Here is a 24396-nt window from a genome sequence, read left to right on the forward strand (position 1 = left end):
ATTTGAAGATTATGTGTGAAAAAAATGACACTATCAATAGATGTAGAAAAGCCTTTGATAAAAGTCAATTTATCTCTTCATGATGAGAAAGAACCTAAACCCAAGATAGAAGAGACCCTTTTAGCTTGACAAAAGGCATCTCTAACAACTCTGAGTCTGCAGTGGTGGAGTAGCTGTCAGATCCAGGCAGGGTGGGAGCCACTGGGAGCAACTGTTGTCTATTGCAAAAAGAAAATTGGGGGTATGGGGCTCCAAGCAAAGCAAAATCTCACACTGGTCCATCTCCCTTCCACAGGATGAATGAAACTCTGCTCTGGGCCCCGGGGCCCCTGGGCCTGGGCCAGGCCATCGGCGAGAGCAGCCCCAAGGGGAAGGAGCTGGGCGCCGCCCGCTGGGTGCTGAGCACGATGATCCTGTTCACCTGTGCGGGTGGCGTTGTGGGCAATGGCCTGGTGGTCTGGCTGCTGGGCTCCCAGGGGCAGAGGAGCCCCTTCAGTGTCTATGTCCTCCACCTGGGCGTGGCGGACCTCCTCTTCCTCCTCTGCATGGCCTCCAAGGTCATCATGAATTGCTTCCAGCTGGGTGCCACAGGCCACATGGCCCTGGAGATGGTGAGCAGGGGGAAGTACTTCACCTACACGGCCGGCCTGAGCCTGCTGACCGCCATCAGCATGCAGCGCTGCCTCTCCGTCCTCTTCCCCATCTGGTACAAGTGTCGCCGGCCCCAGCACCTGTCGGCCGTGGTGTGCGCCCTACTTTGGGCGCTGTCCCTCCTGCTCAACACGCTGGCCGCGTTCTTCTGCAGTGAATTCTGGGGCTGGGACAAGTGGCACTGCTTCACGATTGACTTGGTCATCAGCGTCCTCCTCATGGGGGTCTTCACGCCCCTGATGGCCGGGTCTAGCCTCATCCTCTGCGTGCGGGTGCAGAGGAGCTCCACGAAGACCCACCGGCGGCCCACGCGGCTGTACGCGACCATCCTGGCCTGCGTCTTGGTGTTCCTCGTCTTCGCCCTGCCCCTCGGCATCCATTGGTTCTTCATCTACTGGCTGGACCTGCCCAAGCGGATGAAGACTCTCTCCGGCCTACTTGCACGCCTCTTCTCGGCCTTGAGCAGCAGCGCCAACCCGGTCATCTACTTCTTGGTGGGCAGGCGGAAGAGCCGGGGTCTACGGGAGCCCCTGGGGGCCGTGCTGCGCAGGGCGCTGAGGGAGGAGCCGGAGCTAGAGGGGAGGGAGCCGCCCTTCACCACCACCACCACCGACCCGGGGGCCTGAGAGCTGCGCACCCTGGACGCCCGCCTGCGCAGCTGGGAGCCCAGAAGGCTCTTGGCACTTCATCCTGTGGGGGACGCCTCCCCACCCTCCAAGGCTCCGCACTGACTGTCATGTCCAAGACCTCACCGTGCGACTCAGTTGAGAAGAGGAAGTAATTTTGTTGTTGTTGTTGTTCAGGGAGGATCTTCTGATCAGAAGGCAGGTGGGAGCTTGCAGCCCTGGTCTGTCTGGTCCTATTTATCTAAATAGCCTCTACAGGTAGGTAGCACGCATCCCATTGGGTGAGACCGTCCGTTCTCCCAGCCTCCTCCCTCCAAGAGGGCATCTTGGTACAGGAACTAGGATGTAACTCGTGTGACTTCGCAACCCCTCACTGGTCCTTGGGCATGTGCAGCTGGCCCCAGGGTGATGCCCCTGGTCCACTTCCCGCCGGGTGTCCCGCTGACCCCCTCCATTCCAGCAGGCTGCAGCCCAGTCAACTGAGTTGCCACTGCTGACCGCCGATCATGAAGTGGCTCTGTCCTCCATGTGGCCAGTACCTGACCGCTGGCCTTTGTCTTCCAGTCACCTTGCCCCCTCGGCGGGTCTGATCGCTTTCCTCCATGAGGCCGCACTGGAGCTGGAGAGCCCCTGCCCGGCCTCACGGGAACTGAGGGAACAGTTGTTGAGGGGACTGTGCCCCAGGAGTGGGGAGGCAGCTGGAGACAGCTGCCTCTCAGAGCCCCATGTGCCCAGTAGAAGGAAAGTCTGTACCCTGATTGCACCCCTCAACTTGCCCCAAACACCTCCCCCTTTCTGGGCCCAAAGCGCCAAGAGGGAAAATCTGGGGGGGGGGGCAGTGCCCTTCTCCCCACTTCCTTCTTTCTTTCCACTGTCTCCTGGATCCAGAACCAGAGTGGATGCCTCTCTTACTTTGCACACATTGCACCCTCTGCTACTGTCCAGTATCCAGGATTCCTGGACAGGAAGTGGAAAGGCCGGCTCCCAGGACCCCGGCTCTGCCTATTCTGTGCATCAGAAGTGGAAGAACACCTCGTTGTTTCTCTTGGCCTCCTTACAAAGCCGTTCCCAAACTCCTCCTGAAAGATGGAGGCTTTGAGCCAACTGGCACGATGGTCAGATCCTCAGAAAGGAAGAGAAAGCCTCGTTGATCATCTATAAAAAGCACAGTGTGGCAGCAAACCTCCCAGTTGTTACAGCTGGGAGTCCCGCAAACTAAGACCCCAGTGTGCACGGGCCTGGGGCCCATCATCCTGGCCCTTCTGTGGGTCCCCCACCCCGTCCTGGCCTCCCCATAAATCCCTCAACTTATCCTGGCCTCCCCTTGGGTCCCCTACCCAGTCCTGGCCCGCCCTGTGAGCACCCCACCCTGTCTTGGTCCCCCCATGGGTCCCTCATCCCATCCTGGCCTCCCCAGGCCCCCCATCCCATCCCAGCCTTCCCTGGGCCCCCCGTCCCATCCTGTCCTCCCCTGGGTCCCCCATCCCGTCCTGGCCTCCCTGGCCCCCCTCCCCCCGTTCTGGCCTCCCCCTGGAGCTCACTGAAGGAGCTAGGGATGGACAGCCCCCAGAGGCAGGTGTGCTCTCCATGTCCTCTGATTCCTGGGTCACCTGCTTTCCCGTCTCAGCTCGGATCCCCAGATCTGTGTGTCCCAGGGGAGCATGAGGAGTGGGAAGCTCTTCAGCAGTCATCGCAGGCATCTTACGGAGCGCCCAGCACCAGTACTGGCCTCGCATGCTGTAAGCACTTAGTAAGCTCTCATTTGGCTCATGAGAATAACCAACACCTGTGTAGTGCTGCATAGCAGTGGGGCTCAGAGAGGGCACGGTTTTACCCAGAGTCACACAGCCAGTGAATAGAACGGCTATGACTCAGGACTTCCCTGGTAGTCCAGTGGTTAAGACTCCACACTTCCACTTCAGGGGGCATGGGGTCAGTCCCTGGTCAGGAAACTAAGATCCCATATACCATGAAGCCAAAAAAAAAGAAAAGGAAGGAAGGAAGGCTATGATTCAACCCTGATCTTTTGACCCAAACCACATGCTCCATGCACACCTCCTCTGACCTGGACAGGGACCAAGTGGGCCGTCCAGAGCAGATGGTTGGTGATGAAGGGGACCTCACTGCTCAGAGTAAGTGGCCACCATGGGCCCCTCAGCTTCATACGGAAGAAGAGGAGCCCTAGAAATTGTTCACACCATTATATTTCCATAAAATTTACTGTACTCTACACCAGTTAAGACCACAGGCTCTCTCTATGCCAACTCTTCCTCCATCACTTGCCATTTCAGGCCATGTGATGCTGGCATGGCTACAGGTATCAGGGGACCTGCCTAAGGGAAGGTTGGGCTGGTGGCACCTGCAGTGTGGGCTTCATGGGAATTTATGAGGTTCACAGTCCCCACTTCTACGCATAGTTGGGTCAATCCAAGCCATCTCAGCAAATGAATGCCTTTCAGGGGTATTGCCACTACCCTCTGTGCCAGCTTGGCTGGTTTCATGGAGAAAAATGCAGGCCCAGAGTTGTAAGGACATCTGAACGTCGCCGGAAGTGAGTGGGTAGTGGCTGGTGGCAAAGAAATAGGTTTGAAATACACATAACCAGAAGCTAGTCTATGGGGAGTTTCTGTTCTCATGAACACCTGGTCGGAACAACCCTCATCAAGAAATCTGCTTGAAATTGCAGCATGTCTCATTGTAAAATATGCTATACATTTATCTCTAGAGGAGACATGCTGAAAAGGAATTTCTGAGACATCCTGTCTTTGTAGATACAACTATGGAGCAAAAGTACACACTGCCAAAACGTCTATGTGAAGCTGCATGTGGTGTGCATCCCAGCTATCGACATTGTAAAATAAATCTGATCGTGAGGAAAACCCAAGTTCTCTTTCTATTTTCCCTACAGAAAATGTTACAGAAGGTCCAAGAACAAGAACTCAGGGTCACACGGGCAGGGTGGGGGATGAACGGCCCCCATCACACACAGGCCGTGCACGCTGGCTGAATCATGTGCTTAGTTGCTCAGTCGTGTCCGACTCTTTATGACCCCGTGGACTGTAGCCCGCCAGGCTCCTCTGTCCATGGGGATTCTCCAGGCAAGAATACTGAAGTGGGTTGCCATCTCCCCCTCCAGGGGATCTTCCCAACCCAGGGATCAAACCCAGGTCTCCCATACTGCAGTCGGATTCTTCACCGTCTGAGCCATCAGGGAAGCCCGGTCAAATCATGAAGTCACTATAATTCTCCCTGTTGACATCCTTGAAGTGGAGACAATACTAATGCCTGTCTCACGGGTTCAAGAGGGTTCATTGAGATGACTGTGCCCTGTTCAGCTGTATGTGACCCGCAGCGAGGACTCAGTAAGTGGTCACTGTTTTCATGTGCTGGATATTCTGGACGATCGTGAAGGGGTGCACCCAGCCTCCAGTCTGGTTCTTCTGCTAAGTCGCTTCAGTCGTGTCTGACTCTGTGCGACCCCATAGACGGCAGCCCACCAGGCTCCCCCATCCCTGGGATTCTCCAGGCAAGAATACTGGAGTGGGTTGCCATTTCCTTCTCCAGTGCATGAAAGTGAAAAATGAAAGTGAAGTCGCTCGGTCGTGTCCGACTCTTAGCGACCCCATGGACTGCAGCCCACCAGGCTCCTCTGTCCCTGGGATTTTCCAGGCGAGAGTACTGGAGTGGGGTGTCATTGCCTTCTCCGGGTCTGGTTCTTAGGACCCTGCAATTTCCTACTGTCCCTCTTGGCAGGACGCCTTGGTTAATCAAGGAGATCTCCACTCCAGAGAACACAGGAGTTCCCTGAGTCTCCTCCTGTTAAGTCCTCACCATCCCAGAGCCTCTGAGGACTGGTTCCAGCATCTACACTGGCCAGGTCCCTCAGGTCCCAGGGCATGGCATCGCGACGGAGGCAAGAGAGGCATTTGCAAGCCATCCATTCCCACAGCAGCAACCTGACATTTAACTTAGATCTTGACCCCTGCCTGCCCTGTTTTCAAGCCGGTTCTCCAGTCTGGGAGTTGACTGCACAAGGTCTCTGATCTCCTTCCAGTTAATTTCCTCTATTGGCTGGCGACAAGAGGTTTTTGTCGCCTGCACCAAGGAACACTAACTTACCCGAGAACTCCTGTCAGAGGCAGCAGATCCTCTGGTGGATAACTCAGGACACTGAGAACCGAGACCTGGATGAGGGCGTGAGGCTGATAAAGCCTGAGCCCAAAACTCCCCACCCGTGGGCTCCACGTAAGTCCCCAGAGGCGGTCCCGCTCTATGTCCAGGAGGTCATAGTTCATGGAATTTACAGGGTGGTGTATTTTAACCAGATCTGATTGCCCCTGCTGCCACCTTTCCTTGTCTCTCTCCCCTTCATGGCGGTGGCATTGGAGTGGCCACTGATGGACATTTAGGGAAACTGGTGCCTCAGATGGTAAAGAATCTGCCTGCAATACAGGAGAACCGGGTTCAATCCTTAGGTCAGGAAGATCCCCTAGAGAAGGGAATCACTATCCACTCCAGTCTTCTTGCCTGGAGAAATCCCATGGACAGAGGAGCCTGGTGAGCTACAGTCCATGGGGTCGCAAAGAGTCGGACACAACTGAAGCAACTCAGCATACAAGCACGCACATTTGCCTAGTTCACAGTCACTTCTATGTAATGATGTTTCCTGAGTCTGATTAATGGGTTTACTGGGGTCAGGACATGAACGGTTTGGGTGATGGAGGAGAAATGCACAGCCAGAGGCAGGCAATGGGAGACTTTCAATTATCAGATCCATAGCATTTTAAGTGGAAGACTTTGTTCTCAGGGATGCTGAAACGTGGCAAACAGCTATCAAGCCTTCTAGAGCCCATCAGAGTTGAAAAGCTGGCCCACGCGGCTGCTGACTTCTGCAGTATTTCCAGTGGTTATAGGTGTTCTTTCCGAGTTCACCCTGTAAATGGAATATTTTAACACAGACCTGGCCTGGCTTTTTCTCTTAAAGAGCCACCATACTGAGATGGGCTCCCATCACAAAGCTGTTCAAGCCTGACGTCATGGGATGGTGACATTTTCAAGACTCCAAAATGTATTTTTGAAGACTGGACAAGGAAGAAAAAAACAAATGGTAAATGACAAAAAAAAAAAAAAAAAAAAAAGATTGTTCAAATGTGGAACATTTGCACCCCCATGCAAAAAAAGAGTGAAAAATTATAAACTCGTGGCTTAAGTAGATATGAAAGGGACCTTCTTTAAGTTCATATTAAAAGCAATGAAAAGTAGTGAAAGTATTGGTTGCTCAGTTGTGTCTGACTCTTTAGCATCCCATGGGGTGTAGCCTACCAGGTTCCTTTGTCCATGGAATTCTCCAGGCAGGAATACTGGAGTGGGTACTCATTCCCTTCTCCAGGGGATCTTCCCCACCCAGGGATCAAACACAGGTCTCCTGCATTGTCGGCAGATTCCTTACTGTGAGCCACCAGGGAAGTCCCAAAAGTAATAAACTATGGAATAAAGGATAAAGATAAATAGTGAAGTGGATATAAGTTAGTTTGAAATTGATAGCTGAATTATAACTAAAAGTAATTCACTAAGGGGAAGAAATCATTTTAGAACAGAAGAAATGAAAAGCTCTTAGATTTTGATAACCTGGTTGATGAAGAGGAAATGTGCCTTAAAAACACACTGGGAGCAGCAATAGAGACACAGATGCAGAGAACAAACGTATGGACTCTAGGGAGGGAAGGTGTGGGTGGGACGGACTGGGAGATTGGGGCTGACATAAATATACACTACTATGTACAGACCCTGATGCTGGGAGGGATCGGGGGCAGGAGGAGAAGGGGACGACAGAGGGTGAGATGGCTGCATGGCACCACCAACTCGATGGACATGAGTGTGAGTAAACTCTGGGAGTTGGTGATGGACAGGGAGGCCTGGCGTGCTGCAGTTCATGGGGTCGCAAAGAGTTGGACATGACTGAGCGACTGAACTGAACTGAACTGATGTATAAAACAGACAGCCAGTGAGGACCTGCTGACGTATAAAACAGACAGCTAGTGAGGACGTGCCATGCAGCACAGCGGCTCGGCTCAGCGCTCCGCGGTGACCTACACGGGAAGGAAATCCAAAAGAGAGGGGTGTGTGTATACACACAGCTGATTCACATCACTGTGTGGCAGAAGCTAAGACCACATTGCCAAGCAACAGTGAAGTGAAAGTGAAAGGCGCTCAGTCCTGTCCGACTCTTTGCAGCCCCATGGACTGTAGCCCGCTGGGCTCCGCTGTCTATGGAATTGTCCAGGCAAGAGTATTAGAGTGAGTTGCCATTCCCTTTTCCAGGGAATCTGCCCAACCCAGGGATCGAACCCAGGTCTCCTACACTGAGGGCAGATTCTTCACCATCTGAGCCACCAGGAAAGCCAAGCATCTATACACCAATAAAATAAAATAATTTTAAAAAGAGAACGCATTGGGAAACAGCTAACTTTCATGCTGATTTGGCATCACTGAAGGCCGCTTACACTCATAAGTCACGACAGCAAGGACACTGACAACTAAGCAGTTCACAGGTGTCATCAGTTCAAAGACTCTCAGACCAATCGCCGTACAAGAAAACTTGAAAGGCCCTTGAAATCTTCTCTCTCGTGTATGGGAAAAAACTTGATAGAGATTTCCCCAAATTTGATAACAATCCTGAAAGTGTACAGGACATTACCAATAATGAATTGCGAGGCTAAGAAACACTTTAAAAATATTTAGTTATTTGGCTACATCAGGTCATAGTTTCGGCGTGCAGGCTCAGTATCCCCTACAGCATGTGGGATCTGAACTCCCAGGCCAGGGATCAAACCCACATCCCCTGAATTGGAAAGTGGATTCTTAACCACTGGACCACCAGGGAAGTCCTAAGAAACATTTTCAAACTATTAATATTACAAAACAAATGTTGATCAACCATGCTAAAAAAAAAAAAAAAAAAAAAAAAAAAAGGTTGAATTATCTTTCAGCTCTCTCTATGGAAAATAATCAAAACTATTGAGGTATGAAAAGGCTATCAAAGAGTGTGCAGCCAAAAAAGGAAGGAAAAAAACATTGCGGATGTTTTCCTCGGTTTGGTATTAGATGTGGTACTTGTCAGCTTTTAAAAATCGGTGATTGGCTGTGATTTGTTTTCTCCTAAACAAATGCTCCTTGAATCTAATTTTGCTGTTATAACTTTGTAGTTCTTTCTTAAAGAGTGCCCCCTTTTGTTGATAAACCTTGGGCCCCACAGAATTTGTCCCTGGATAGGAGGCAGAGGAATTCCCATTCAGTTTCTGGGATGGTCAGCAGGACCCCTGGTCCACATAGGACAGCCTGAGGGCTGACCACAGAGCTATTGCCATGAATAGGCACGAACAGTAAGAGGAACCCCGTGAGAAGAGTGGGAGGAGCCCCACAAAGTGGGAGGGGCCTTTTGAAGAGTGGGAGGAGCCCCGCAAAGTGGGAGGAGACTCGAAGAGTGGGAGGGGCCCTCGGACTGCCGCTAGGGTTCTGGGAGCTGGGGGTGCTGGGAGGCTGCTTCTAACAGCACTGGGCACCTTAAGTCAGCTCAAATCCCTAATTTTTTGTTTTGAAATCTGGACTGAAACTCAGGCCCTTTGCATGCCAATGCTAAAAAATAAAAAAAATTTAGTAGCCTGGAGGCTGAGACAGATTTGGAAAACAAACAAACCAAACAGAACTCACAATGTGCTTCTGCAATTTGCTGAATTAAAACATCTGTTGAATTCACAACTTCACAGGTCTGTTATCCATTCAGTAAACATTTATGACCATTTACCCTGAGCCAGGCGTTGCTTCTAAGAGGCTACACATCTGGCCATGGAAAAAGAGATATTGAGAAGGTTCCAGAAGACACAGGGCATATCCCGACCCTGAAGAGCCAAGCTCCCCGGAACCATCCACCCCTTCCCTTGCTAGAAGGTCCCCCTTCTTCTGTCTGACGCCACCCCACCCTTCCTTGAGGAGCTGCTCACGACCCCAGGGAGCTCTGCTAAGGAAACTCCTTTCAACCCTTTCCTGCCTCGCCCCCCTAGTCCTCCTTACCTTGAACCAGGTCCCACCCGAGCCAGGGCGGGTGGAGAGAAAAGCAGGAATTCCTTACCCCAAATGAGAAAACATCTGGGTGACTTTTGTGGGAATGGGTTCGGGGCGTGCATAAGGGTCCAGGGCACAAAGTTACTTAAGCCCAAGTGGAACGGGTCGATAAGCATGTGTTTACAGAAACCTCACAAGGAGGGATGTGATCCCGGGAGTCTGAGGACCGTTAACTTGAGCCTGAAGCTCACCCAGGCTGGGATGTCAGAGTCCTCGGGTTAATGTAGACGGAGGGACCCAAAGACCGCAGAAAGCAAGAGGAAAGCTGGTGTGGGGGTCCCACCCTGCCCCCGCCACGGCCCCAGAAGGACGTGAGACACCCAGGGAGAAGGCAGTGCCCGGACATTCCAAGATGCTGGGCGTGAAGGGAACGAGTGACTCAGGAGAAGGGTGTGTGCCCCTGGGCTTGCTCTGCGGGGTGGTCCCTCACCCAGTCTCCTTTCTAGTGAACCAGGACTCCTGTGTAGGAGTGGCCTCCCAGGCGTTTTTTTTTCCTTCAGGTTGAACAATGTAATTTTTTTTTTTTTTTGAGATGTACAACGTGGTGATTTATTTAACACCAGCACACTCTGTGGAATGATTACTGCAATGAGCTTACACCCTCACATCCTGATTGCATGGTGTGTGTGGTGGCAATACGTGATATCTACCCTTGTGCAGGGTGATTTCGTTAACGCCGGTCACCACGCTGGGCAGCAGATCCCCAGAACTTACTCATCTGTGACAGAAAATTTTCCCCCCACTTCCCCATCCCCAGACCCTGGCAACCACCATTCTACTCTATGCTTCTTTTCTTTCTTTTTTTAATTATTACTTATTTTTTTGGCCACAGCATGTGGGATCTTAGTTCCCCAACCAGCGATCGAACCCACTGCCCGTGCCCTGGAAGCTCAGAGTCTTAACCACTGGACCACCAAGGAAGTCCCCTACTCTCTGCTTCTGTGAGTGCGGTTTTTCTAGATCCCACATACAAGTCAGAGAGCTGTCCCCACCCTGGCCACTTCTGACCCTGGAGCGGCTCTTATATCCTTCCAGCCCCATCTCTAGGCACCAGTCAATTCCTTGGCTCCCTAACCTGTCTTTCTTTTTTCTCTTTTCCCCTTAAGTCAGACAGGGTTGATGATGACCGTCCTAACCGAACAATCTGAACAAATGTGTATCGTTGTCATTCAGGTAACAGCATAAGCGAAGATGCTTTAGGCAGCGAGTGAATGAAACTGAGGTTAAACTGGATAAAAGGGAAAAGGAATTTGTTGGCTCTTGTAACTAAAGACGCCCCCAAAATGTTATGACTTCAGGTGTGGGTGGATCCAGGTGTCGCTGAGAACTTGTTTCTCTAATCGGCTCTGATACCTGCTGTGAACCCTGGGGTGGGGTCTCCCTGATGTCGGCACAGTGGGCCCCAGCCTCTCAGACTTCCAGCCCATCTGCTCATCACCCCGTGGGGAGAGCGCCTTTTCTTCAGTGTTTCCCATAAAACTCCTGGAATGGACTCCTGTTGGATAAATTGGATAGTCTTTCATGTACATTTTCCCAAACTAATCACGTCACCAAGGGGATGGAATCCGCTGACTCTCTGAATCTGAAGGATATTACACTCATGGGGAGCCAGATGTGAGGTTGGAATTCCCCCTGAAACCCCCCGGGGCTCATCATTGGGAGCGAGAGCTCACAGATGCCGGTTGGCCTGGATCGGGGTTGGGCCGGCCGCCAGCTCCCTGAGATGCACGGTTGCCCTGCGCAGCACATGCATTCCAGCATCTCCATGTTCCAATCAATCAAAGCCAAACTGTGGTCCTTTCGATGACACCCCCCAGCCCTCAGCTTCCTGGCCGAATCCCTGTGACATTCCGCCCCACCGTGTGACATTCTGGGGCGGGACACAACGGGAGACTGAACTGGGCCTGACCTTCCTGGGAGTGCCGAGGAATGCGATAAACCGTCCAAAACACCATGGATGTGCTGCCCAGGCAACCGCAGGAGGGACGGAGAAAGAATCATGAAAATTGGGTCCATCCTGTAAGTTCACTGCAACTAAGACACAAGTGCGTCTGTCCACTCACGTAAGACAACGCACAGCAGCCGGAGCGTTCGCCCCGGGAACACGGAGCTGGAAATCCACGACACGGGGTCTGCGTGACATGGCGGTTGCTGAATAACCAGACACACCAATTCTGCATTTGTGAGTTGGTGAGCTCCTTTGGGACGTTGACAGCTGTTTCCCTAACAGGGCTCACCTGGCCACCTGACCTGTCCCCCAGGTCAGAGCTGATGGGACAGATGACTCTTACGGTCCAGACAGCGTCCAGCTTCTCCGGTGGGATTTCCCTGGTCAACTGGCAGGACCCCAGCCTGTGCTGGAACCCAGGCCTGAAATGGGCCTTCTAGGTGGCACAGCAATAAAGATTCTGCCTGCCAGTGCAGATGTGGGAGACACGGGTTTGATCCTTGGGTCGGGAAGATCTCCTGGAGAAGAGAAAGGCAACCCACTCCAGGATTCTTGCCTGGAAAATCCCATGGACAGAGGAACCTGGGGTTGCAGAGTAACCCCGTGGAAATCCCATGGACAGAGGAACATGGGGTTGCAAAGAGTTGGACGTGACCGAGAGATTGAGTGTGTGTGCACGCACACGCACACACACATACACACACACAGCTGGAACAGGAGTCAGGCTCCCTATGGGATCTGCTCACATGACTCTCGGACACCCTGATGCTAACCCCTGGCAGAAAGGACCTCTCTCTGCACAGCTGTATGATTCCCGTTTTCAGATAATTCAGCTTCCAGGATCCTGGTTTTACTCATCTGACGCTTTACTCCAGAGCCCCAGGAGCTTCTGAAATCCGGACCTTTTCTACCCATTCTTCCAAGGCTCTGTGATGAGCTGAAATGTGTGCCCCGCACAATCCGTGTGTCAAAGTCCTGACCCTGAACAGTTCGGGATAAAACTGTATTTTGGGTTAGGGTCTCCTAAGAGGAAATTAAGGTGAAGCAAGGATATTAGAGGTGGGGCTCTAACTCCCTAGGATCAGTGTCCTTATAAGAAGAGGCGGTCAGGACACAGACACAGAGGGACGACCCTGTGAGGACACAGGGAGGAGACAACCATCTACACGCCCAGAAGAAAGGCTTCAGGAGGGATCCAGCCCCACTGGCACCCTGATCTCAGACCTCTGGTCTCCAAGACTGGGAGACAGTAATTTCCCATTGTTACAGCCGCCCAGGCAAACCCACACAGGCGCCATCCCCAGTCCACGTACAGTGTGAGCAAAACACACAAATAGAGTGAGACAAAAAAAGTTTTCACAACCCCTTGCCACCTGGTATCAAAGATTGCTACTGTCCACTGGGCATTAGGAGACGCTCCTTGCCCATGGTCCACACAGACCCCACCACGCCCATGTGTCAGGCTGGCCGTATGGAGCATTCCAGTGCTGGGGAGTGGTTTCCGCATCACCTAGGAATCTTTCCGTTCCCAGTGGTAGGACCCGTGTAAACTAGATCAAGCCCACTCCTTCCAGAGGCTCACGGGCACTTCCAATCAAAATGTGCAGGGCGAGCTTGCTTCAGGCCTGGCTGGATCTAGCCATGATCAGGAATCTGTTTCTCCTAGTCCTTCACCTTTGACTTCTTTTATGGATTTCTTTTTAGGCCGACTCCAGCTGTGTGGGTGAGCCTGCCACCAGCACTTCTAGTCTCTATCTTCTTCCTCCTGAGGACCCAATGCCCCAGGAAAATGGGGGACCTGGGCTAGCTTGAGTCAATGGCCACTCCTGAAACCACAGGCTTGGGCAGGAGGTACAATGGGCTGTGGCTGGCCCGGGGCACATGTCAACGTGTGAACCCCCCTGAAAAACACAAAGGTAAGGGTAAACCTAGGTGATCTTCTCAGAGGAGGAAGAAATTAGTCCTGAGCAGGAAAGATTAACTGATTTCCCTACAGTGACTGGGGTTGATGGGAGCCCCTTAGTCTCCAAGGATCCCCATTGCTGGAACCGCATCATCAGAAGCCCCAGCTCTTCTGCATTCCTCGTCAATGCCCAGCACCCTTACTTTTACCACCACCGGGTGTCAGCGTGCTTCCCACCCTCCCAGGCTTGCTGCTTCTCCAGCCAGGGACCACAACCAGGAGAACTCACACAGGATGCTCAATCACCCACCAGCCAGCGATACCGGGATATTGAACACTCCGGTTTCCTGTGGCTGCCGTAACAAGTAACCACAAACTTCGTGGCTTAAAACAACTCAGACTTATCATTTTATGATTCTAGACATCAGATGTCTGAAAGGGGTCTTCAGGGCTAAAGTCAACATCTCTGTTCCCTCTGGAGGCCCCAGGGGGATATCCACTGCCTTGCATATTCCAGCTTCTAGACGCCTGGCCTGTGGCCCAGCACGATCCCATCATCCTCTGCTTCTGACGTCACGTGTCCTCTGACTCTGACCCTCTGGCTTCCTTCTTTTAAGGACCCTTGTGGTTACATTTGAAAGTGAAAGTGTTAGTCGCTCAATCGTGTCCAACTCTTCGCCACCCCATGGACTGGAGCCCGCCAGGCTTCTCTGTCCATGGGATTCCACAGGCAAAAATACTGTAGTGGGTTGCCATTCTCTTCTCCAGGGGAATCTTCCTGATCCAGGGATCAAATCCAGGTTGACTGCATTGCAGGCAGATTCTTTACCATCTGAGCCACTAGGGAAGCCCTGGTCACATTTGAGGCCCATCCTGATATCTCCATCTCATGACTCTTAATTTTTTTCAATATTGATTTATTTGGTTGTGCCGGGTCTTAGTCTCAGTATGCAGGATCTCTAGTTGCAGCAAGTTGGATCTAGTTCCCTGGCCAGGGATTGAACCTGGGCCCCCTGCATTGGGAACTCAAGAGTCTTAGCCACTGGACCACTAAGGAAGTTTCTCACAACCCTTAATCACACCTGTTGTGGCAGTCAGAGCTCGGGTTGGAAAGTAATTCCTAGACACTGCATATTTCAGAAGGGAGTAAGTTTACTAAGAGCAGGGTGCAGAGATCATGAAGGAACTGAGAATGCAGCCCGCTGACCTCCTGACAGACCAAGGAGAGTCAACGATTTTCATGGGTTAGTAGCCAATTTTTATAGCCTCAAGAGAAAGAAAATTCCTGCTGAAAGGTTGGCACTAAGTGATTGGTTAGGGTGCTATAAGGATCAGGGAGGTGGCTTAGACAGTAAAGAATCTGCCTGCAATGCAGGAGGCCCAGGTTCGATCCCTGAGTCAGGAGGATCCCCTGGAGAAGGAAACGGCAACAGACTCCACCATTCTAGCCTGGGAAATCCCATGAGTAGAGGAGCCTGGTGGGCTACACTCCATGGGGTCACAAAAGAGTTGGACATGACGGAGTGACTAACACTTTCCACATTCACTTTCTAGGGCGCTGTAAGGAGACTACTGGGCATTTTTGCCCCCAACTAGTGGGCATTTTTGCCAATATGGGGTCAGGATGCCTGCTAGTGGTGATCGGGGTGGAGGGCTTTCGGCAACGGTTACAAAGGGGCTTGGTCGGCTTCGAAGGTGACCTTGGCTCTAGGCTCCGCTTATGTGGCCTTGGTGTCAGGCCTTGCACCTGTGGCCTGGGGGCAGGACTCCACAACACCCGCAGAGTCCCTTTTGCCACGCAAGGTAACATCCCCGGGCCTGGGAATCAGAACTCTGTATTCATTTCCTCAGGCTGCCGTAACAAAGCACCACAAACTGGGGTGCTTAAAAAAAGGAGACGTGAACCATCTCACAGCTCTCCAGAGGCCAGAAGTCCGAGATCAGGCGTTGCGGAGGCCGTGCTTGCTCTGCAGGTGCTGGGACAGTGTCCTCTCGGCCTGCAATGGTCCCTGCAGACTTCGGGATTCCATGGTCGCAGCCCTATCACGTGAATCCTCTGCCTCCCCGTCGTCTTCCTCCTGTGTACATGTGTCCAGACTATCCCTTCTTATAGAGATACCAGTCGTGTTGGATTAGGGCCACCCTGATGATCTCATCTTCACTTGGTTGCATCTGCAAAGGCTCTAGTCCAAATAAGGTCACATTCTGAGGTCTTGGGGTTAGGACTCCACCAGGCCTTCTTTAGGAGGACACAATTCATTCCATAACAGACATAGACCTTTTGGGGGCCATGGTTCTGCCTCCTCCAGCTCCACCCCCAAGGACCGGCCGGCATTTAAGGCAGGAGAAGGACCAGGCACCTTGAGCAGATCAGTACCTCCCAATACGCTTCACAGTACAACCTCAAACGCCGATTCTCATGGGAGGTGACAGAACCAAGGGAGTGATGGTCAGACCCAGGGGAAGACGAGGAAAGGTCGCCAACCAAGGTTAGACCACTGGCAGAACTGGTACGTGGCCCCAGGGCTCCAACTCCAGTTCTGGTCTCTGCACTCTGGGACCCAGCTTTCACCAGGATTTCGAAGGGATTTCGAGAACTGGAAATATCCACAATTAGGAGCCCTTGGCCTCTGCCAGCCCAGCCACACGCCCCAGGCTTCAGCTTGTGATATTCTTGAGGGCTTGGTGGTCAGCTGTCCTGGACACAGGGACCCCTGCTCGTAAATCCTGGCCTCCCCTGGACAGGAGCTGGTGAGGCTGTGGCCAAGGACAGCCCGCCTCCCTCTGCCTCTCAGCTCCGCACATTGTGCTTGAGGTCTTCTTCCTGCCTCTTGGAGGACACGGATTCTGATCCTAGTGATAGGACTTCCAGGAGCATCAGGAGACCACCCCTAGGCTGGCCCTGCCCGGGGATCCCAGGCCAAGAACAGCAGCTGAGGCCCCAGGTTCCAGCTCATGGGTGGGCTGGGCCCCCTCCCCCAAAGGACAGGATGCTGCAGCCAGCAGCAGGCAAGAGGACTCGCAGGGGGCGCCACAGTCCCAGCTCCAAGGCTGGACAAACCACTTCCCCCTGGGTGACCCCAGCCTGCTCCCCTGACCTCTGTCGGCATCTCTTCTGCCCATGGGGGCAACCAGCCACTCACCACATCCCTGAGGACGAGCTGTCCCATATAGGGCGCCCATGTGTGGGACGTGCCAGCCTGGATCCCTCCCCCACCTGTTCGTTTCCATCCTGAGGATGCAATAAACTTCTAGTCAAAGGGAAAAATGCAAAGTGGAAAAAGTACATTTTTCCTTCATCCAGTTTAATGGGGAAAAAAAGCAGGTGGAAAAAAAACTGATTTGTGAAAAATGAAAATAAAAGCTGATTTGGGGCAATTTTTGTTCTCCTTTTAGACCTTGCTATGGTAGCTCAAAGGTAGAAGAATTCACCTGCAATGGAGGAGCCGCAGGAGGCATGGTTTCAATCCCTGGGTCGGGAAGATTCCTTGGAGGAAGAAATGGCAACCCACTCCAGTATTCTTGCCTGGAGAATCTCATGGACGGAGGAACCTGACAGACTACAGTCCATGGAGTCGAAAAGAGTCGGACACAACTGAGCAATGGACACTTTTCCCAGGTGACACCAGTGGTGAAGAACCCACCTGCCAATGGAGGAGACATAAGAGACATGGGTTCGATTCCTGGTCTGGAAGATCCCCAGTATTCTTGCCTGGAGAATCCCATGGACAGAGGTGCCTGGCAGGCTACCGTCCATGGGATCGCAGGGAGTTGACTGAGCGCACACACAGAGACTTCCCTAGTGCAGACGAGGGACACAGAATCCTTTCTACCCAGTGGGCTTCCCTGAGGCGGGTTTAACACCGAGCAGGACCCTGGGGGAGCCTGAAGCTGCCTGGGCCTGGTGCTGGTTATCGCAGCAGCCCGTCGTGGCTGGCTCGGCCCAGACTCGGGCTTTGAACTCCAAGGCTGGCCCTTCTCCCTTCTCAACAGGCCTGGGGACAATGAACACAGATTCTGTGTCCCCGAGACCTTACTGGGTGGACAACACTGTGTCTGAGACCCCTCCCTCACCTCCAGCCTCCCTCTGCCGAGCAGCCCGGCTGGATGGAACCAAGGTGACCATGAGTCACACCCAGGCCACCGTCACTCTGGGCCCCCTGGAATGAGTGACATTGAGACAGCAGGCGTGCTGGATTAGGGCCCACCCTGATGATCTTATCTTCACTTGGTTACATCTGCAAAGACTCTAGTTACAACTTCTTCTAGATCACCAACAGGTGATCATTGTCCCTGACGGCCAATGCCGTGTGGGCTGTGACTGGGCTCCAACCTTGAGCTTGGTTAGCAGCCAAATCCTTGGCTTCCAGAGTGAGAAGTTGTATTGTCCATGTTATAGATGAGAAAACTGAGGCGGGAGGGGCTTCGTGGGCTTCCCATGGGGGTAAGAAACAAGGCTGGGTGCCCATGTTCCCGAGGTCCCCGTCATTCTCTGCCCTCTCTCAGTTCAGGGCCAGGTAACGTGGCAGTTCGTGGGGACTCTGGGCACTCACCCAAAGGGGCTTCTCCCACCTCCAGGCTGGCGCATCCCGTCCTCTGCAGGTCCATGCGGGCCCACCCTCACCTGTGATGACCAACATGAGGACCAGCCTCAGGACTTCAGCTCCAGGAGGGTCTGACACCGGGGCCCACAGAGGGCTCATCACCTGTTACCATGAGGCCCAAGAAGATGACAGGCCACGTGACACCTGACGGTTTGAAAGGTCTCCCCTGCTCATCTCATTCCCCCTCGGGGCCCCAGCCTGGAGCTCTCTCCTCATGGGAGGGGTCCAAAGCAAGGACCGCAATTCCGTCTTGAAGTCAGCTCTTGTAGCAAACGTGATACCCAAGCTTTTAATTTGCAAGGTGGGGATCTTTTGGATTAAAAAAATGTAAGTCCCCAAAATTCAGCCCCAAAAGTTTATGCCATACCTGAGATGTTAGGAAAATCTGGGAGGTTCCTACTGGCCAGTCCAAGGATCAGATGAAGCACATCAGAAATGGGTGAATTCCTGAGTCTCTTACGAAAAGCCAGCCATATGCTTCCCTGGTCACATCTGGAGGTTGGTATGACAACTCATTTATCTGAAAACTGATGAGGGAATGGAAAGAGTGAGCATTTAAACCAGCTTTTCTGTTGCTGTTGTTGTTGTCCAGCTGCTAAGTTGTGTCCAGCTCTTTGTGACCCCATGAACTGCAACACACCAGGTTCCTCTGTCCTCCACCGTCTCCCAGAGTTTGCTCAGATTCATGTCCATTGAGTCGGTGATGCCATCTAACCATCTTATCCTCTGCCACCCTCTTCTCCTCCTGCCCTAAATCTTTCCCAACATCAGGATTTTTTCCAATGAGTCGGCTCTTCCCATCAGGTGGCCAAAGTATCAGCTTTGTATTCAGAGCAGATTCAGCTTTAGCTTCAGTCCTTCCAATGAGTATTCAGGGCTGATTTCCTTTAGGATTGACTGGTGTGATCAAAGCAATGTCTCTGCTTTTTAATACACTGTTTAGGTTTGTCATAGCTTTCCTTCCAAGGAGGAAGGATCTTTTAAGTTTCATGGCTGCAGTCACTATCTGCAGTGATTTTCTTTCCAAGAAAAGAAAATCTACCACTGTTTCCACTTTCTCCCCATTTATTTGTCAGAAAGTGATGGGACCGGATGCCATGATCTTAGTGTTTTGAATGGTGAGTTTCAAGCCAGCTTTTTCACTCTCCTCTTTCACCCTCATCAAAAGGCTCTTTAGTTCCTCTTCACTTTCTACCACAGAGTGTAAGGACCACATTTTAGGCGATGCACGGAGTTCTTGTTTAATGGGAAGCAGAGCTTCAGAGTGACCAGATTAAGACACCATCCATCTGCAGCTCCTAATGAAATAATGGACCCAGGCAAGGGTGCTCAGAGGCGGTGGAAACCACTCGGAGAAGAGCAGAGTGAGAGCAGCCAGCAGGCAAAGGGGAGGCTGGGCCTTGCTGGGCTCCCAGCTCCATCCCCGAGGGCAGCGGGACCAGGCAGAGAAGCAGGGGGTTGGATGCTGGGAAGGAACTGGCATTCATCCGGTTGGCTGTACGCTGCACTGAGAAGTGCATAAAAGCATCTTCGTATTCAGGAGTGAAATGATACAATACCTGGGATTTACTTTAAAACATTCCAGAAGAGAAGACAAAAAGGGGGGTGCTGGGACTGATTAAATAAGAACAGCAGAATGGTGACAAGTGTTGAACCTGGGAGACGGGAACTTGAGGGCTTGCCACACTCATCTCTGTATTGCATATGGTTTTAAAATTCCATCATAAAAATGTAACATGAGAAAAGAAACAGAATAATAGTTGGAGGTCCAGGGAGTGGCCTGGATGGACGAAAGTGAGCATCCAAGGCCTGGAGGGTGGGAGGACAGGCAGAGACGAGAGCTTGTAGCCGAGGGGCAATGCCAGCCCCAGCCCAGGAGCCACCTAAGGGTTGGGGAGCACCCACAGCCCATCCGGATGCCCTCTGAGGGGGGCACAGCCATCTCCTCTGGACGCTCCCAGGGAGGATGGCTCCTGTGCACTGAGAACTCAGGTCTCTAGGGAGAGCTTCAGGGTAAAGCCAGGCATTGTCCCCCAGCCCGCTCCCCTAGGCCTCCGAGTCTGCCCACCCCCCATCATGGTGCCCAGGAGGGACGCGGCAGGCAGACCGAATAGCCCTGGGTTACCCACGCCCTGGGAGGTCTCCCAGTGGGTAGAACAGGCACCATTCCCTTATTCATAAGGGAACCGCCCTTCCCACTTCTCAGAGTAAAGCAAGCAAAGGTTCTCTATGGATTCCAAGAACAGCAGAGGGGAGATAAAATGGGGGAAGGATGAGTCAAATTCAGCTCAAGATTCGCCTTCCATCAGAGAGAACTGAAAACACATCCACACAAAAACTCATGCATGGATATTCATAGCGGCAAGCTTCGTAAGAGCCACACTACTTATGTGTAATTCATAAATCCATAACACATGTTCATTGTAACCAGTGTCTGTCAGTAGATTATGGATACACTGTGGTCCATCCACACTGCGGAATATTACTCAGCCACGAAGAAGGAATGCCGCTCTGGGGCTTCCCTGGCGGCTCAGTGGCAAAGAATCCGCCTGCCGGTGCAGGAGACACGGGTTTGATCCCTGATCTCTGAAGATCCCTCATGCCACAGAGCAACTAAGCCGGAGCACCCCAACTACTGAGCCTGTGCTCTAGGACTCGGGAGCCGCCACTGTGGAGCCCAAGGCCCTAGAAGGCATGCTCCACAGCAAGAAGAGCCACAGCAGTGAGAAGCCCAGGCAGCGCACCTAGAGAGTAGTCCCTGCTCGCCACAGCTAGAGAAAAGCCCGCGTGGCAGTGAAGATCCAGCACAGCGCCCCCCCAAAAAAAGGGAATGACCCTCTGACACAAGCGACAAGGTAGATGGCCCTGGAAGTCAGCATTTTCAGGGCACGAGGCCAGACACAGAAGGCCACATAGCACATGACTCTGAGTATGTGAAATGTCCAGTACAGGCACCTCCTCTAAGACAAAGGGGGGGCGGGGGGTGTGGTTATCGGATACGGGGTTTTTTGGGGGGTGATGAAATATTCTGAAATTGTATGGTGTGTTTGCACAATTCTGTGAATTGACTAAAAACTACTGAACTGTCATGCTTTTAGGGGTGAATTTTATGGTATGTGAATGAGAGCTCAGTTTTTTACAGAAACAAGCCCATGTGAATAGGTGCCCAGGAAGCCCACCCTGCTGCTGGCGGGTGGAGGTGGGGGTGTCCCTGGAGCGAGGCCCTGCCCCCTTACCCAGAAAGCAACCCGGCTGGAGCCGGCTGAGAGCTGCCTGACCCATCCCGGGCCTTTATCACACCTCTGTCTTCCCCTCCCGCCTTGCATCATCCTGCTGCTCAAACACATCCAGAGCTCTTCTGACCCAGAGCTTTTCATCTGCGGTTTTCTTGGCGTGGAACTCACTTCCCGCCCTGAGCTCGGTATAACTGGCTCGCTCGCACCATTAAGATCTCAGCACGGACCCCCGTCGGGGGAGGGCTTCCGCAGTACACTCTAGAGGAGTACCGCCCTGAGCTCCGCTGTACCACCTGCGGCGCGCAGCATCTTCTTGTTTCTTTGCTCATCTGTTGCCTGGAGCGGCTTCAAGGCTGGATTCTCAGCACTGGGCTCGATCCCTGGAGCCCAGCTGGCACCTCATAAATGCATGTTGATGAATGAATGAGTGAACATTGAACATATTGATATTCAGCATGTGATATGTGATATGGTCAATACTGATTCACATTGAAGGGGGTTTATTTTTTTGCACACTGTGAGGCTTGGGGGATCTTAGTTCCCCGACCTGGGGTCAAACCTGGGCCCTCGCCAGTGAACGCTCTGAGTCCTAACCACTGGACTGCCTGGGAAGTTCCAAGGAATACCTCGTCATCTAGAGAAGATTGGTTCCATTCAGGACTCCCACTTCCTAAGAGGAAGATTTTTCAACACCCTTATTACAAGTCAAATGGGGTCAAATTCCTCTCTCCTGTCCATGCAGTTTTAAGGTTAAGGGTGTCCCCAGGGGGACCTTGGCCCCATCTGATTGGTGACAAGCGGAATCCATGGGGCATGATGAGAAAGACCACCTTCTTGTTTCTCCTCTAACTCTTCAGTGTTTACTTAGAGGGGTCAGTTCTTCCCCAGCTTTGGAGGAAAACTTCGCCAAGCCCCAACTTCCCTGGACAAACACCAAAGTCCGGTTTCAGAAATGAGACGGCAAGTCTGCTGTCACAGACCTGGTGGGCGGTGATCTCCTCTTGGACGGTGGGCGTCTCCCCTCCGGTCTCTTCTCCTCCTGCCTCCTCCTTAGTGGTAATTCTCACTTCAGAGCAGTGGGAAGAAGGGACTTCTGGAAAGTTCTGACTGGATGGGCACCATCGTGGATGGATTCACCCTCTCTGGGCCCGATGAGGGTTCACAGCCAACCCTTTCTCTGCAGAACACTCATCTGTTTTTCAAGGGCTGTTGCTTGCTTCTTGGAAGGAAAGCTATGACAAACCTAGACAGCAGATTAAAATGCAGAGACGTCACTTTGCTGACAAAGGTCCATATCGTCAAAGCTGCGTTTTTTCCAGTAATCATGTACAGATGTGAGAGTTGGACCATAACGAAGGCTGAACACTGAAGAATTGATGCTTTTGAACTGTGGTATTGGAAAAGACTCTTGAGAGTCCTTTGGACTGCAAGGTGATCAAACCAGTCAATCCTAAAAGAAATCAGTCCTGAATATTCATTGGAAGGACTGATGCTGAAGCTGAAGCTCCAGTACTTTGGCCACCTGATTCCAAGAACCGACTCATTGGAAAAGCCCGTGATGCTGGGAAAGATTGAGGGCAAAATGAGAAGGTGGCAGCAGAGGATGAGAGGGTTGGATGGCATCACTGACTCAGTGGACATGAATTTGAGCAAATTCTGGGAGACAGTGAAGGACAGGGGAGCCTGGCGTGCTGCAGTCCATGGGGTCACAGAATCAGACAAGACTGGGCAACTAAACAGCAACTGGGAACCAACCATGGCAAGTGGTCCATCTGCTTGGCAGACGCTGCATCGCCAGCAACGTGCGGGTGCCTACTGTTCTATGAGGTGGACGCGTGCCACCGTGAGGGAACTTCGTCACAGAGAGTGGCTTGCCAAGGTACACCCTAGGGTGCGTGTTGAGCTGGGGCTGGGGCTGGCTCCTGACTGCCTCCCTCACCCTGGAGGGGCCTGCCACATGCTGTGCTGACAGGCACCCCCATCCCAACACACAGGACCCCCTTCTGGAGCAGGGCAGGCCTCTGTGCATCCCCGGCGAGAGGCAGGGCCCCTGGCCGGGGCTGGGGTTGCTGCCCGTCAGAGGTTTGCCCCAAAGAAATTCTCTTGTCCCCCTCCCCCCAGCAAACCAGCCACCTCCCTCCTGACCCGCATCGCTGCCACACCCTCCCTTGAAGCCTCTGTGGAAACTTCCTGTTACACATGGAGGAACAGGGGCCAGAAGTCACCCAGAGCCACGTGACAGCCGGGGTTGAACTGGGCCTTAAACCTTCTTGGGGGTTCCCTATCGAGGGTCTGTCTTTCCGCCTCCTGCAGGGAGGGGCTTCAGAGATCCAGAAGTTTCCATGCAGGTGCTCCGCCAGCCCCGACCCTGCAGGACAAGCCTCGTGGTCTCCTGGCTCCCAGAGGCACCGGCCTCTCAGTGGACCCCGGAGCCCCCAGCCGGGACCCTCCCAAAGCCCGGTGCCCCGAACTCTCCCTGCGGAGGCTGGCCGGGGTGAGGGGCCAGCTACCGGTGCTCCTCCGTGCCCCGCCCTCGTGTGGGGCCTCCTGGGCGGCCCATTAGCCCACAGCCTCGGGCTCCTGCAGGGAGAGGCCTAATGCAGCTGGTCCCCCAAGGGCCCTGCTTCCCGCAGACGGATTGGGCGTCTCTCCTCCTCCGGAGGCAGAGCCTGGGGTGGATCCTGGGGACGAGCCCGTCGGACTCCGCGAGCCTGCAGCCGGACCTGCAGCCAGAGAAGCCGAAGGGCCGGGCCCCAGGAAGCTGCCCAGGCCTCCGGGAGCCAGGTCCTCCTCCAGGAGCGGACGGCACGGGCGGGCCAGGTGAGAGGCCGCTGCTTCAAGCCCGAGGTCAGACCTTGCCCCCCACACGGCAAGCGCACCCTGAGCAAGGCCGCTCCTTCTGGGGCCGGGGGTCAGGCGGACCCGAGGCCTGGATGGTCCTAAGTCTCCTCTCTTGTGGGAGAGACGGGTGGGAGAGTGCAGCTCTTAGGTCTGGTGAGTTCCTCCTGGCCCCAGGGCCAGCGGCCCCAGGGCTTCCCATGAGCCCCGCGTGGGAACAGCCCCACCCTGGGTGCCTGGGTGTCGTCTGTCCGGCCTCCAGCAGGTGCCCCCCAGGTCGAGGCGAACACAGACAGTCCTCACTGAGCCTGCTGGGGACGGGAGGGACTCTCATGGCCCAGACGCCTCCTCTTGTTGGACAGACGACTTTTGGAGACCCCCGCCTGCCAGGCTCCCGGCTCTGCCATCCAGGGGCGGGCGTCCAAGCCGAGAATCGCTGTCGGGGGCTGACGCTGGCCGGCCCCCCCAG

The 24396-nt window shown here is 53.3% G+C and overlaps 1 protein-coding gene across 1 annotated transcript; it reads left to right on the plus strand.

Moving 5' to 3' along the window:
• The first annotated feature begins 296 nt into the window (after positions 1–296).
• On the plus strand, positions 297–1277 carry LOC133067736 (mas-related G-protein coupled receptor member D-like). Its single transcript, XM_061158599.1, has one exon. It carries the CDS (start codon positions 297–299, stop codon positions 1275–1277), a length of 981 nt encoding a protein of 326 aa, XP_061014582.1.
• The last annotated feature ends 23119 nt before the right edge of the window (positions 1278–24396 follow it).

The sequence above is a fragment of the Dama dama genome, chromosome 2 (assembly GCF_033118175.1).
Source record: "Dama dama isolate Ldn47 chromosome 2, ASM3311817v1, whole genome shotgun sequence".
Classification (NCBI taxonomy): domain Eukaryota; kingdom Metazoa; phylum Chordata; class Mammalia; order Artiodactyla; family Cervidae; genus Dama; species Dama dama.

What these genes read in the sequence shown, in the direction of transcription:
- LOC133067736 (XM_061158599.1), top strand. Translation starts at nt 297, where the DNA reads ATGAATGAAACTCTGCTCTGGGCCCCGGGGCCCCTGGGCCTGGGCCAG.